Source organism: Tyto alba, unplaced genomic scaffold (genome assembly GCF_018691265.1).
Source record: "Tyto alba isolate M040663 unplaced genomic scaffold, T.alba_DEE_v4.0 Super-Scaffold_13, whole genome shotgun sequence".
NCBI classification, from domain to species: domain Eukaryota; kingdom Metazoa; phylum Chordata; class Aves; order Strigiformes; family Tytonidae; genus Tyto; species Tyto alba.
Window position 1 is genome coordinate 30,840,469 of NW_024881275.1, and position 15,978 is coordinate 30,856,446.

General features: G+C 36.5%; 1 protein-coding gene across 1 annotated transcript in view; it reads right to left on the reverse strand.

Annotated features, from left to right (window-relative positions):
* Nucleotides 1-15,978, reverse strand: part of TMC1 (transmembrane channel like 1) — a 152,143-nt gene that overhangs the window by 14,344 nt on the left and 121,821 nt on the right. The window contains exons 11-15 of the mRNA XM_033010244.2: nt 13,279-13,423; nt 11,043-11,237; nt 3,887-4,066; nt 3,450-3,602; nt 2,070-2,198 (exon numbers count right to left, since the gene is read on the reverse strand). Coding sequence (XP_032866135.1) covers nt 2,070-2,198; nt 3,450-3,602; nt 3,887-4,066; nt 11,043-11,237; nt 13,279-13,423 — 802 coding nt within the window. The remainder of the gene's footprint in view (nt 1-2,069; nt 2,199-3,449; nt 3,603-3,886; nt 4,067-11,042; nt 11,238-13,278; nt 13,424-15,978) is intronic.

Below are 15,978 nucleotides of genomic sequence, written 5' to 3' on the forward strand. Positions count from 1 at the left end.
TCCAAGCAGCTTACTGGACCTAAGGACCAAAACTGACCAGACCATTGTAGCTATTCTTACATAATGCCAAAAAAAAAGTTATAATAAATTGGTTTCATCATCCCCTACCAGAAGATGTGTTGTTGACACTTTGAGAACATTAATGTATCGTGGCAATTAGTGTCACCTCACTGCTTGATAAACTTGCCACAGCTTCCATTAACAGTGTTGAAACCCTTGTATGGGAGCTGTGAGGTTCACTCTCACTGCTTATCGCCCTTCTCTATGTTCTTTATTTTGTGTGTGGAGAAATGGCTAGAAAGAAGGAAGGTATCTGTGCAGCTCTTTAGACCAGATCCTTAATTAAAACTCTTTCCTTTATAGGCTCTGTTCTATTGATTACATTATTGTACTATATGTATGTGTCTTCACCTGGCAACTGGCACTCCTAGCTCAAGCCAAGCTGTCCTACAGTTCACTGTGTGGCTCCCAACACCAGAAGACTGCAGGCATCTCACAAAAAGTACATCTAGTAGCCCCATCTAGCTGTTCTAGATACCCAGGGGTATCACTACAAACCTGTGGTTGCATAGGTCATGCAACAAAAAGTCCCTGCATAAAAAGCAGCTGATTCAGAGTATATAGCAAGACAGAAGATGTTTCAGGAATCCCAAATGGAAGCCAAATAATCCTAGATAAAGAGTCTGTCCTACAGTCTTCAGAATGACTTTCAAGCTTACATTCATTCAGTATTCCATTGATCATGGATAGATTGATCATCTATCCTGAGATGGAAAAGATCCAGGCTATCACTTCAACATCTTTGGAAAATACAGTGTCTGAGATATTTCCTGTCAGATGTAGCACTGGTTACAATGATTCATGTGTTCCCCATATCCAGCTTTAGCTATTGATGTAGCTGTGGAACATCTGAAAATGTGAGGAAGCTCCAGACGCACTTTAGGTATATGCAAACATACGGTTCCACAAGCTGTGCTGTCTCTCTGACCATGCTGTAATCAAATTCCTGCATTTAATTTTGATATTGCAAAGTTTATAACTTGTTTGTCCAGAACCTGCCTGGCTGGTAGTCTTTGTCTCCAGCCTATACCACTCCCATTAGAGATACATCATAGAATTAACAGAGAGAAACCTGAAATCTGCTATAAAGGCAGAAATTTCACAGAAGCCAGCCAACAACAATGAGATTGCTATACCAGAAAACTGGGGGGGTTTAATAGAAAATACCAAAACCTTCTATTCCAGTTCTGAAAAATTATAATTTCCTGAGAGGCCTGTTTTTAGTAAAACAGGAAATTTTTACATGTATGAAGGTAAAATTTTGAGGAAAGAACAAAAGGATGGCAGAACAGGTATGATGGCTGCTCACACAGATGTACCCAAGATAGCTTTAAATAACTTGGCTCTTTTCCATACCTCTCAGTAAGTACAAAAGAGGGTTTAGGAGCTTCACAAACTTTGCTATTGTCCTGACTACTACTTAACAGTTGAAAAAGCAACATTAGACCTTATAGTGTAGGTATCTTAGCTAGCTAAATTAACCTAGCTCAGCTCTGTGTAAAAGAGTGAGAGTCTCAACTCCCAAGTGAAGAGCTCTGCACTCACTAATGTTATGGGACTTAATAATTTCATTTCAGCTAAACTAATTCTAGCAAAAAAATATATATAATAAGATTTCTAGAACCAGTTATTTCATTTTTTTTCCACAAACACTGTGTGCTAGAAGATCCCATCCAAAATCCCATAGAAATCAATGAGATTGTATTCTATGGAACAGGGAATGTGTCTTCAATTTGGAAATGTGTGAAAAATGTGCACCCAGTTTTCTAACACAATCAAATAAAAACAAAACCAAACCACAAACATTTTCTAAAGTCACCAAAGTCTAAAGAAAAAGATAAATATTAAGGCATAAGCAAATTTTGAGAAAAACTAACACGATATTGTTCAGGGATTTTGAAGGTGATATCTCTAGACAACTATAGGATTGAAAGGAAAATGTAATTTACTATAAAAAAGTGAAGTGGTAATCTGATAAAGACATTTAAAATAGAAAATCAGATACTTACAAATCCATACTCCAAGTCCCAGCACCAGCAGTAATTAAAAAACCTAACGAAGACAGCTCTCAAGAAATCACCAATTAGAATTGTGATATATGTTGTCATTGTGTCAGAGACTGTCAGCCGCACAAATTCCTGTTAGAGCAATATTTTCTTGTAAGAATATATTTAAGCAATTAATAATTACAATAATAATGAAATACTGGACTAGATCCCTGATTGTGCTTACCCTACTTCAACATAGAAAAGACTCTGCTCCTCCTTTACATGTACCAATTTTGAAAAATGACAAAAGAAAAACTACCCTTCATTTCCTAGAGGTATCCTTTGCTCTAATTTTTATTCATATTATCAGATGAGGCTTTCAGGGTATGATTAGACTGGGAAGGTCCCCCAGGCAAGATTGCTGCTATAACAGAAATCTGAGATGATATCTTAAAAAAACAAACCAAACGAAACCAACCAACCAAACAAACAAACAAAACCACCAACAAAAAAATGTGAATGGCTTGCTTGCTCAGGGAGCACCAATTCCCAGTGAATATGGAAAAGAAAGAAGAAAATCCTAAAGGAAATCCTCATTCCTCTGCTTTTATTTTAGTAAGTCCCACTAAACCCTACTGTAACAGGCTTATCTCAATAGCCCAAAAGGTTATTACTCTTCCTGATCTGAAATTAAGGAGAAAATTAGTGTAGTGGTGAGCTCTTGGTATTCTTAGCTTATTATTCATCATCAGTGAAAAAAATAGAGGGGATGTTTTTCCTGCCTGTCTGCTCCCGGCTACTGATTTATTCAGTCGGGATGTGAGATAGTCAGAGGAATGGAGTGACAGCAAAAGTTGCAATTCAGTGGTGAATTCATTCTCATACACAAAACCACAATGGTGTTATGATCAAATAGAGGAAAGGGGGATGTTAGAAAATTCTTTGGAAATGACATTTTATATTACTAGGTCAATAAGAATAAATGTTCCACTGTATCAAATAAAATTATATTGCTTGATCAAAATTCTAATCAGAATTATCACATTTATTAGGGAACGTGATAAATCAAACTTTTCAGAATTTCTAAACAGGTTTTACAAGACAAAAATGGGATGAGGGAAAGAAAGGTAAGTTAAGAGAATAGTGAAAAGGAGGGGAAAATTAAATGTTTTCAATGCTGTCAACTACCAGGAAAAAGAAATTCCCTACTAGACAGAGCACAATGAAACTCAGATATTTTTTTCTCAACTTCTTAGCTCAGGAAAAAGTCCCACATCCGCTTTTTCTCACATTTTCTCAACTTAATGACACTTATTAGCAGAAATAAGGAGGATTTAGATATTATATCTTCTAACAGACTATGATCTATTCTCAAATATGAGCTCAAAGCAGTTACATTACCTGTCCTACCATTGTTTCCCAGCACGGTCCTCTGGGGACATCTGCAGGGTCCACCTCTATTGGAGGAGCAGTTGAATTTTCTGGAATAGTACCATTGTACAGACTGGCTTCCCATGCTGTCATGTTATACTTGACTATCTTTTCTTCTTCCAACTAAGAAATAAATTTGAAAAAAAACAAAAACAAAAACAAACAAACAAAAAAAAAAAAAAAACACACACACAAAAAAAACAACAGCAACATGAGATTGTTACCAATTCTCAGTTCTCCAACTTTTCTACTCCAAGACTCCCATTACCAGTTCAGGCATGGACATGATTTACAGTACAGCAGTACAGAAAGAGAAGAACATCTTTTACTATATCTGAGACTGGCTGGAAATCCTTATCCTTGACAAGCTACATGTTAAAAATAGTGAAGGTAAGTAAATAACTTGCCTTGAGATTGATTTCATCCATTAGGGCGATAATGAAAGTGTAGAGATTGCCAAGAAAAAGAGCAAAGATTCGTCCCAGCTGCCATCTTAGAGCTATTCGTGGGTGGTAGTTTTCCAAAGAACTGATTACATCAAATAAAGTTGGACAGAACATTCCTAAAAGTGACATAACCATGTTCACCTGAGATGGGGGGGGAAAAAAAAAAGTTTACAGTGAAATGTGAGAGGCAAGTTCTTTTATTATTATTGATTTGTGTGGAGGGTGTATTTTCATTAATAGGTTTTATTTGGGTTTTGATTTAATGAAAAACACAATCCACTCCAGGAGTCATGAGGTGTTAGTTCACTAAGGAGGAAAGGGATGAAGATTCAGTTGTAATCTACTGCAGATGGATATATGAGAGCTTTTTTTCATTTTGCTTTTCACTTAAATCTCCAAAATAATCAAATGTTAGCTATTCTGACTAGAACCTGTATTTTAATCAAAATTATACTATCAGAGAGCTTAGCAAAACATATTTCCAGTGCCAGTTTATTCTACATTTCTACCACATCTTCCTAATAGAAGCATAGGTGTTCTACAAAATGCATTCCTAGAGATATTTGCACTAAATTAAATTTATCTCAGATCTCGCCCAAAGTTAATTCAAGATGTTATGGAATCATAGAATCATAGAATATCTCAAGTTGGAAGGGACCCATAAGGATCCTTGAGTCCAGCTCCCTGCTCCTCACAGGACTTCCTAAAACTAAACCATATGACTAAGATCTTCATCCAGACATTCCTTGTGCTCTGACAGGCTTGGCACTGTGACCACTTCCCTGGAGATCCAGTTCCAGTGACCAACCACCCTCTCAGTGAAGAACCTTTTCCTAATGTCAAATCTGAACTTTCCCAATGCAGTTTCATTGCCTCGTGTTCTGGCCACCAGAGAGAGATTAGCACCTCCCCCTCTGGTGCCCCCCTTGAAGTCACGCTTCAGTCTTCTCCAAGCTGAGGCATCTAAGTGACCTCAACCACTCCTCAGAAGTTCTGCCCTTGAGGCCTTCACTATCTTGGTTGCTTTCCTCTGGATACACTCTAGTAGCTTGTTGTTCTTCTTATATTGAGGTGCCCAAACCTGCACACAGTACTCAAGGTGGGGCCACACCAGGGCAGCGTAGAATGGCACAATTGTCTTTCTTGACAATTAGTGATTGTCAAGTGATACTGCGCTTGATGCACCTAACGACACAGTTGGCCCTTTTGGCTGCCAAGGTGCACTGTTGACCCATATTCAACATGCCATCAACCCAGACCCACAGATCTCTTTCCACAGAGTTCCTCTCCCGCCACTCATCTCCCAGTTTGTACATATAACCAGGATCACCCCTTCCCAGGTGGAGAATTGGGCACTTGACCTTGTTAATTTTCATACAAGTGGTGGCTGCCCAGCTCTCTAGTCTATCTTAGATCTCATTTTCTCACTGCATAAGCAAATTCAAATGTAATCTGCTCATTTCTGCCCAATTTTCTTAGAAATCTCTAATAAGATTAACTCATCAGTTTAGCAGTATAGAAATGGAACAAGTTTACTGAAAGCAAAATGAGAAAAACTGATAACTATCTTTTATAGGAAGTTTGAAATACAACACAACTTATAAATTCCACAGACAAATAAGGCATTCTAATAACGTAACATTCCTAAGTGATTGATGAAAATTATTTCAAGTCTACTTGAACCTTTTGCTTCTAATTCATTGTTTCAGCCAAAATTGAAAATAATTGAAAAAGTTTAAGAGGGCAGTTATTAAATTTCAGTTTAAAATAAAATTGGATTACAAAAAATGTGTCTTTTAGGGACTAAAAACAACAAATGAGACACAGAAAACACTGTCTTAATCTAAGTCACAAAGGCTGTTGGAAAACTCAAAAAATTTTTGAGATGAATCATATTAAAACAATTCAGTAAAAATAATTGATTTAGTCACAAAAGCCCATAACTGTTCACAGCACTCTAGTCTTCCAATTGCTCTGAAATGAGCATTTCTCAGACATGTTGGAAAACATTTTTCTAGAGCCATTATAAATTTTAATAAATTTCTTTCTTCTATCAAGAGAATTAGGATTGCTCTTTCTTTTCAGAAATAATATGACAGCAGAAAGGCATTATGTCAACAAATAAATTCACTCATAAATATGCACATTTTCACTCTTAAAAAGTTTCATCTGTGATACTGGTGTTATTAAAAATAAATAAATGGCTTGATTTTTGCTGTTTTTCTTTTTTTTTTTAGTGAGTTCTAGAGCTAATTACTGGATTTTTTGCATTTGTAGGCAAGCAGTAGTGCATTTTGTGCATGGCTTTTGTCACCCTGTAAGAAGTATGTAGAGTTTTTTTAATGATTACAGGAATTCACTAGCGTTTCCTATGTATTTAGTGTTATTTGTAACTGAGATTACTTTGTTAAAATAACAAGTCACTGTTGTAACACTCAAAAACGAAACAACCAACCAAAAGCCTGTAGCTATAAACTCTTGCAGCACGTGGGTTTATAACTGAAAGAGGCAGAAATTATGTTTTAATCTCCTGCCACCTTTTAACTTACAGTAACAGCTGTGTTGACTTTCATACATGAATGTTTGGGATAAATTTTCTCCTATGAGAATTGTGGATATTCCTATGTTTTGGTACTTCTAGAAGGTAATGAGATGTTGGTGACCAAAATATTGGTTATTTTTATTTCATAATACACTGTGCAAAGTTTTTTATCTTAAACTCTTCAAAGTATCTAACATAGGTTATAACACATATTGTCTCAGTCACATTAAATCAGTCTTTATGCCCAATATGGACCAAGATGGCAAAGCTGTAGGAATCAACAGCTTTAGGAGACAACAGCCAACAACTGTAGAAGCCAACATGACCAATCATGAATTCTTAAAAGTCAAACTCACTGTATCAGACTGTACATCCTGTTTATCAATAGAAATGTTCAGTTCTGTTGTGATACTACTGAATCTCAAATCAGAATCCTCACTGACTCTGGTGCCTCATGTCCTTCTGCAGCAACAAGTTCCAGGGGCAAATGTGTGCATAAGAGATATCCTGGGTCACACCAAAGATTGACCTAGCTCAACAGATGTCCAGGGAAGAGCATGAACAGAGCAAAGATATATGAATAGTAAGTCCTACACTTCAACTATGTTCAGTTTGGGTACTTGTTCAGTCAGGTGTGGGCTTTATGTATTTAGTAACCCCCAGAGGATTTCTCTTTCATGCTTTAGATCAGTCATCCTTCAGACAGATGTAAATTTTGGCATTCATAGCACTGGCACCCAACCTCTACCATTCTTTCCCTTTTGCTTTTTCTGCACCTGGCTTCTACTCAATTCATTTGATGTCCCTTAGTTCTCACACTAGAAAGCATAGTGAATATGTATTTTGGAATAAAATCTACGTCCTTTTGGCAGTTTTAAATATAGTATCTGCTAACTTTATTGAAAGATTCTTTGCTGCTGCATGGGAGAGGGAGAAGAGAAGTCACTGCTTTTCTTTCTCTCCAGCATTCATTATCTTATCTTTTTATTACGTTCTACCTATTTTACCACTTATCTGAAGCAAGTACATTCTTTCTCACTTGCTTTCTATCTACATGCCTTGACTATTCATACTTCCCATCTCAAGAACATTTCTAATTCCGGAGAAAAGACACTATTAAGATGAAAGGTGAAATAAAGCACAAAAACTTGAAAAGCTGAAAAGTGAGAAATTATTAGAACTAAAAATCCAGTGTTTCACTGAGACAAATTGTAGCACATTGAGTTTTCAAAATCCAAAGTCTATGATGGGTTCTATATTTCAAAAGCATAAACATTTCTCATGTAATTTCATAGATATATTATCATTACACTTTTTAGTTTCTTGTGAAGGATTTTTCTGAACAAATAAATCATCTGTTGAATTGTCCATTGAATTTTAGCCACTTAATCTAGTTTGATTTCAGAAAGGAGCTGATTTATATTCTGGACTGCTTTTCAATTTGAAGATCAGGTGCTGGAGCTGATTTTCTTCCCCTATGTTCATCAGTGACAGTTTCACTGCTCTGTGTGACTTAAAAATTGTGGAATGATATGCCAGAAGAGTGACAGCATGCCAGCATGCATACATGGTGGAGTAATGATTGATAGCCAATGTGGTCGTATACTCACTATCTGCTGAGTGAATCTCAAAAATCCTCTTTGCCCTGCTGAGATAGAATTTTCCATAAGAAACACCAATAGGCACCCACTAATTATTAAAACTGGTTCAAAACACAGTTTTTAATCTCTCTGTGACATTAACTACTTCAGATACTACTCCAGTCCCTGCGTTGCACTCAGAAAGCTAGAAAATTACTGCTTATACAAGCTTTTCCAGCTGCTATGACTCTGGTAAGAAATCCCGTGACTTCAATCACATCTAAACACCAGCCCTCTGGCACATTAAATTGTGCCAACTCAACATTAGATACTGAACACTGGCTGTTTGTTGGTAAAATTATAAGTTCATTAAGAGTAAGTAATCTAACTAAAATAAATCATGTCTTCCACTAATAATAATTGCAGTAGTCATAGATTTGTCTAGCATCTGCTGGAGAAAGCACTAACAAAGACCTTTTTTTCTAGTAAATATTGTTTAATTTTTTAAGAATTAAATTTGAAATTATGTTTCTTATTAATAAAAGTTGCCTAATGATTTCTAGAATTAAACAAAGCACCAACAACACTGCTTAATAACTTCAATATAAATGTACTCTATATCCACTACTAGCAACATTAAAGCAGGATATTTGTGTCAAAAGATCTATGAGGTTGGTTCAGCTTGCAAGACCTGAAGTGTTAAAGCTGTACATATTGTCGCTGGAAAAAAAATTATGTGTAAAACTTATCTCCTCTTTGCCAAAATGTTATTAATGATTCTGATTCACAGAAACCAGTCTGTCTCTTCATAAGTATTCTCTGCGTTTAAGTAGCTTTATTTTTAAACAGTCCAGGAATAAATTTGAGAAAACAGTGTACCTCACTACCTTCTAGTTCTGCAAACTATCCACTATCAAATGAGAAAAGTCAATTTTGTTCAGCAATATTCATACAATTTCAGAACACTTTACCAAGAGAATCAGTGGCATGATTCTCCATTTTACCAAAATTTCCACAGTCATGAGGATATTGTCACATGGTGTAGAATCATCACTCATCCTTGACCAACCATCAGGCCACAACCATGTATGAGGAGCGATGCAAAGGCTGATGAAATCCCTTAACAGTCCCAGTCTGCTTGTTTCCACTAATTTCCTGCTCTCCTTGACAGACAAGACAATTTTATGTGAACTGTGATCTGACAGAACCAGGTACTGCCAATATGGAGAGGGAGTTTAAAAATTTACAACATTATGTCAGAGGAGGATATTCAGAGTCACCAGTGGCATTTTATTAGGCTGTGAGCTTCAGGAACAGATGATATAAAGTGTATTTACACCGGATTGCTCCAAGAACACCATAATTATGTGTAAACATTTTTTAGTCCCTTAATACATCCAGTGTGATGAAATTTCTTACAAAAGGAGCTCAACATTTTTATGAGGAATGTCCATTTTTACATACTGTTGCTTTAATTGTATGTAAGAAGGGTACTTTCATTTGCTTTACATAGTGCATTAAGTGTTTATGGGGTGTTTTCCTGATCAAAATCTCAATTAATTTATTAATGATACAAACATAAGAGAGCTTGATCTAAAAAATTAAAAAAAAAAAAAAAAGAAGTTTAAATGGCTGTTACACAGAAGCCAAATTTATTTATGTAATCAATTATTAGTATCAAATCAAGGGCAATAGTTTGTACCTCACAAATATGTTCATTACCTGTCACTAGGAAAAAATCTTTAACCAAATTAAGGTAATGTTGCCTTATCCACTCTCCTTTAGGGACACACCTGCTCCAGACCTTAGTTCTGTGATCCGGTCTCCTTAGCATTACTTTTTTGTAAAGCAAAAAAATGTAAAACAATGAATGTAAACATGAATATGTTTAACTACTTTCCAGGCTGCAGCATAAGCTAATATAACAGCTTTTGGTAGCACAGTTCATGTTAGTACAAATCTGTTACAACACATTTCAACTGAGAGAAAGCTGAATGTCTCCTGAACTGTCTTCGCCTGCTAGTCTGTTGTGACACTTAGAGCTTGTGTTGCTTTAAGCCAAACAGTTTTGTAGATGACTTTTCTTTCCCATCACATCAAAATGTAGTAACTTTTATCAAGTAACAACCCAATCTCAGTAGCCTCATTTCTCAGGATTCCAGAGGAGGATTGCTAGAGTTTTTTGTTAGTTTCTCAGTCCAGTTTTGGTGTTGACAATTAAGAATTGGCTTTCCTCATCCCATTGCCATCCATCCCAGCAGCTTTGTGAGGTTAGCAACTTTTTGCGTGACCTTAAATCAGGTATCTACTTTACACTCCAGCTCAGAAGATGAGCTTTAAGTAACAAACAGCTGCTTTTACAACATACACATCTGTGTCTTTGCTAAGAAAGTAAAACTTGCCCAGGTTTTCATATAGCAACACTGACTTCAGGTGCTTATTGCACACTGTTACAGAAACACAAACACTATCACTATACACCTCTACCAGAAAGGGCTGCATCTGCTCTAGAAGAAAGCAGATTAAGCACAAAAAATTGGTATTGAACTCTTGGACTGGGCAGCTGGAATTGGAAGTCATGAGTTTCATCCTGCTGCTATACTGCAGAATTGTATTCAAAAAGCCTCAAACTTTGGATATGCCCACACACCAGTCACTTTGCTTGGGCCACCCTCAGGGGGAAAGCAACAGGAGAGCAGGATCCTTGAAGAGATCTTGTGAGTCCATAGAGTGACTGGAAAACAATCTTAAGAGCACACAGGAGGAAAGGTAAAGGCCTCAAATAAAAATTAAATACAAAGGGACATTTGAAAGAACCAACCAAGGAATAATCATTTTAATGAAGAAGGAAGAAGAAAGACAAGAACAATTCTTTTGCTAGGCATTTACCACCCACACTCAGAGCATTTAAATTCTCAGGAAAAAAAAGGCAACATGCAAAGTAGAGGAACACAGTTTCAAACCACATCTATTTTAGAAATGTGCTAGCACGAACTTCATTTCTTTCCCACCACCCGTAGTTCTCCAGACCTTCCAGGGCAAATTTCTGGGATCTTCTGACAACAAAAAAGATGAGGTAGCCACTCCCAGCAAGCGTGCATAGGGCTAAGAAATTAGCAAGAACCCTCAGGAATCGAGTCAAGTGAATATTTTCCTCTTTTCGGCTCTCCTGTTCCTCAACGATAGCTTCCTACAGTTAGAAAGAAAATAGTGTTATGACTTCTTTAATAGTCAAGATCTCACATTGCTTCCCCAGTTGTTAGAAAACAGTTGAATAAATTACAAAGATGTGAATGCACTCTTGGACATCATGTTTTAGGATGAGTTTATATTGTCTCATAAAATCTGGTTTGGGCCCTGGCAGACCCTGGGTTTTTTGCTCCCCACAATTCACTTTGCTTCCGTTGAGTATGTCCCCACTGAGTTTTGTTACACCTGCACTTGTGTGCCAAAAATAAACCAGCACATTCTGTCAGCTTGTGAGGTGCTACAAGGCTGAGTGGCCCGGCAGGACAAATGTGTGATTAGCTGCCAGAAAATGAACTGTCACACTTCCAAAATGTCCATTTGTGAGAAAACAGCAAAAAGTTTTATTCTGAAAGTCAGCAGTTCAGAAGGAATGAAAGACAGTTTAGATGTAGGAATCCCAAAAAAAGGCAAACAGTGCACAGCATCAGACTGAGGAATAAAATATTTGCCCCCTATTTGCCCTTGTCCAGGACTGATAAATATGAAGACTCTGGTGTATCTAGAATCTTCAGCTCCTACTTTTGCCAGCAGAAAGAGCTTTTGCTCTGAAGTGTCCTCATGAAAGGGGAGTTTGGTTACAGCTTCTCACTTTGCTATAGAGATCAGTTGCCCAGAGCGGGGATCTGAACTCCTGTACTGGAATAATTACTCTGCATGTAATTTTCTTAGGACTTGTGTCTGTTACACAAATGAAAGGAGATTGCAGCAACTCTTGAGCAAAACTACCACGACCTCACCCAAGCCAAGACTTCACCCTTCCTCTCTGTGGTTCCTTGCTTTTTTGCAAAGATCACAGTAAAGCCTCATTGAGTTTATTTCTCAAAATTAAGTCCCTGTCTCAACTGATTTGCGTTCTGCTCCAAATAGCTTTCAGCAAGTGGCCTTAGTAGGCAGACAGGGGAAGCTCACACAGTTTCAGTGCTTTCACTTGGTACTTCTTCAGTTTTTTTTTCCTGGGACATTTTATTTCTACTGCCTTTGAGTGTAGTTGCAGTTGGGAGTGTGGGCAGGGTGGGATGGTGTATTGGCTGTATCACTACTGCAGAAAGGAATGGCATTGTGTGTGACTAGATAGTGCGGTTACTGCTTGGTCTTCCATCTCTCATGCTGTGTGTTGTCAGTATGACTTCAAGTCTAGCATCTTGTTCATTACCTGGCAACACCGTGCCAGTGTATTCCCTGTACATTATTGCTTTGAAAATTAAATTTTCCTTTAAATGCTGCACTGGTGTGTCCCAGTGACCTCAGTGTAGAAACACATTCTTTAACATTCAGTAGATGGAATATAACCCTTTCGCTGTTTTCACAGTGGTACATGTCACATCCTGCACCAAATTCCTCACACAACAACTCCTGAAATCAGCATACCCTATATACTGGAGAGACCTAAGCATACCTTTTATTGCCCCACTAACATGGCTATATTTCAACACTAATTTGAAAATAAAAACTTTGTATTATGGAAAGAAAGTTTTTTCTTACTGAAAAGCAAGTATACACTCAAAATTCTGAGGTCAGTTCTTCTGACATGATGAATAGCCCTTTATAGACAATCCTATTGCTTTATCTTATGGTATTTCTTCAGTGTAGTAAGAGAATATGATAATGTGAGGTTGGCAAAATGTTGCCAGCATTAAAAAAAAAAAAAAAAAAAAAGAAGTTTTTGAGACAATCACCATAGAAATTGGAAGCCATTAGAGATGAGAAAAGGGAAGAGATTATTTTTACAGTAGGATCATTTTCTAAAACTAATACTGCAGTCACAGGGGGCACAAAAGATGCCATTAATGCTTTTTCTTCCACAATCATATGGAAAAAATTAGGATGGCAATGCACAAAGATCCAAACTCAGAAGGATACAGGTATGTGAATTCTAGTTTAAGCTTCTATAAGCACAGCTAATACTTGACCTTAGCTTCATCTGATTCAAACCATTGTGAAAGACAAATCAGGTTACCTCTCCTTAGTGAGCTCCATTTTACCTTAAAGCTTGTTGTGATGGAGGCAAACTTATTATCTGCTGTCTCAGGATTGCCAATCAGGTAGTCCCAGCTTGTGAACATTTTCCAACTGAAATTAAAACTAGTATCATCCCCACCACCATCATCATTTGCATTCTTTGCCATTCTACAAAAGCCAGAAAGACACAGGAAGACCTTGTTAGAACTGCTATATGAGCACGATTTTTTAATGGATCCTAAATTGTAATGCTGTTATGAAAAAAAACAAATGCATTATTATTACAATCAGTCATGTTTTACTAAATCTGGAAATTTCAGTATGAAACAAGGGAGAAGTATGGAGATTTTCATATTTAGACAATTTATAGTTCACAACATACATTCTGATGAGGAAAAATGAATTTATTTCATTAACGCCCGAGATAAACCGATGAATAAGGAACTCAATAGGAAACAGTATCAAGAAGGTCTCTCAAATAAAAAGCTGCAGAGCATCCTGAACTGCAATAGATTTTATTAGAGACTTCACAAAGAGAAAAAAGAATTATAAAATAACAAGCCAGAACAAAACCTGGTTATACCATACAAAAGTATCACTAATACAGATTTCTATGTTCCCTTTCACCTCCTATGCACTTACAAACAAGATTTATAAGAGTATCCAGAAACATCAAATTATTTCTTCAGTGATTTGGCTGAATCTTGACTATTACCTTCTCTGCTTCAACCTGTTGTCATTCATGTAATAATAATGGTCTTGCTTCTGAATACTTTATCTCTTAACTCAAACCATTAAGCACAAGGATGGAGTATACTGGTAGGATATAAACCATTTAGCCTCCAATATTGTATTGATTTCTTGGTCAAGAAAAGGTAACACATATTTTAAAGCTCACTATGTTATTAATACCAGTATGTTCAACATACCACCTTTTTAACTGTTAGTAAAATACGTACTCTCAAATCCAGGAAGAAAACACTAAGTAAATAATATAGAAAATCCTTCTGTGCTGTTATAAACCAACATCAGGATTGTTTTTTTTTTTTTTATTTTACTGTTCACATACAGAAGGGACAGAGATCATGGAACATTCTTGGTAGGATCTGACCTGCTTCTGGTTTCTGGATGAAGAGATTTATTTTTCAAGAGTTCCTAATGAAATAGTGAACAGTCCTGTAGTTGGGATATAATTTCTTTGAGTCCAGAAATGTTTCCATTTTATATTATGGACTGGAAAATCTGCAGAGAGTCCTAAATCAAAATATTTTCCCTGAATAGAATAATAGCATTTATAATCCTTGCAACCTCTTTGACATAGACATTCCCTTTCCAGATCTCAGTCAACAGCAGGAAAATGGCAGCACCCCCTATTACACTGGTTTTAGTTTCTGTGCCCACTGTGTTGCTCTCTGGAGAAACAGCAAAGAGCATAAGACTGCAAGAAGTGCTCATAACATTGCCTAAATATTATTCAGCATTAGTGTCATTAGGCCAGATGGGAAGTTAACACGTACAATGTATTTTTTATGCAAGGATATTCCTTTGTTTGGACCACAGGGATTTTCTGCTAGAAGGAATTAATTTTTTCTTGCTTTGGGTGAGAGTTATTGAAATACAATTGTCTGAGACTAAGACTTTTCTAATCTTCACAGTTACATTATCGAGAAATATTTTTAAAGATATTTTTGAGCTAAACCATTTACTTTTTTATTGCAGCAGTACGTTCCTCCTCTAAAAATACATATATGCAGCTGACGACATTATTTTTTTCTTCTGAAATGCTTCTTGCCCTTTGTAAGAAATCATGAAATATTTGAGAAGCAGAATATGAATTAATCTAGTGCTCATGGAAGTTAAAAATACTGACTTCAGCACAAAACAGTGGAGGTAGATTAACTGCAGTTATTCTGTATTCAGAAGTGTCTTTGAATCTTGACCTACAACGCTCTGATTTTTTTCACTGTAGGCTTCTTTTAAAGCCATCACTATAGATAACTATATAATTTTGGTAGGTGGTCACCTTGCTTAAATCAAAATTATTAAAGGTTGTATTCACTGGTGACCTATCTTTTTAGTAACTATCAGAATTATCACAGTTTATTCCAATAATGAATTTGGCTATAAAATAATAGTTTTATTTCATTTAAATTCTGATCCTAAGGCAAAAGCCAAGTCCAGAATTTAAGAACCAAAGTCTACCATATCGCCAGTTGTACTGCCTAGGCCCCGTTTCACTTACCCTTATGCTTCCTCCTGTTCTAACATTATGTTCTTAATATTATCATAAGCATAGTTTTCACACTGCTAGAGAATATTTTGAGTTCCACAGAACATTAAATCCTTACTATGGGCAGTAGCACTAATTCTTCTATACTACTCTGCAAATGTGACCTCACCACTATAGCCCTGCTGAGAATCACCTGCTGATGAGTTACACACAGAATTACTTGCCATATGTCTCTTTCTTGTCTTTTTCCACTGTAAAAGAATTTAACTCACATAAGGTATCATTAAAGGTAGAACAATTGAATTTCCTGGATGTTAGCTGGCATTCTGCTAGATGCAGAGTATTATTTTTCATTTTGAAGTTGCAGGAGGGAAGTGTTATATAACTTCAGTAAACATTTTTCCCATTTCCACAACACTGCAACACAACTGCTGGTGCAGAACAATAGATAAATAAATAGAGGGTGAAGGAATCTTACATGACTTTGACCTTG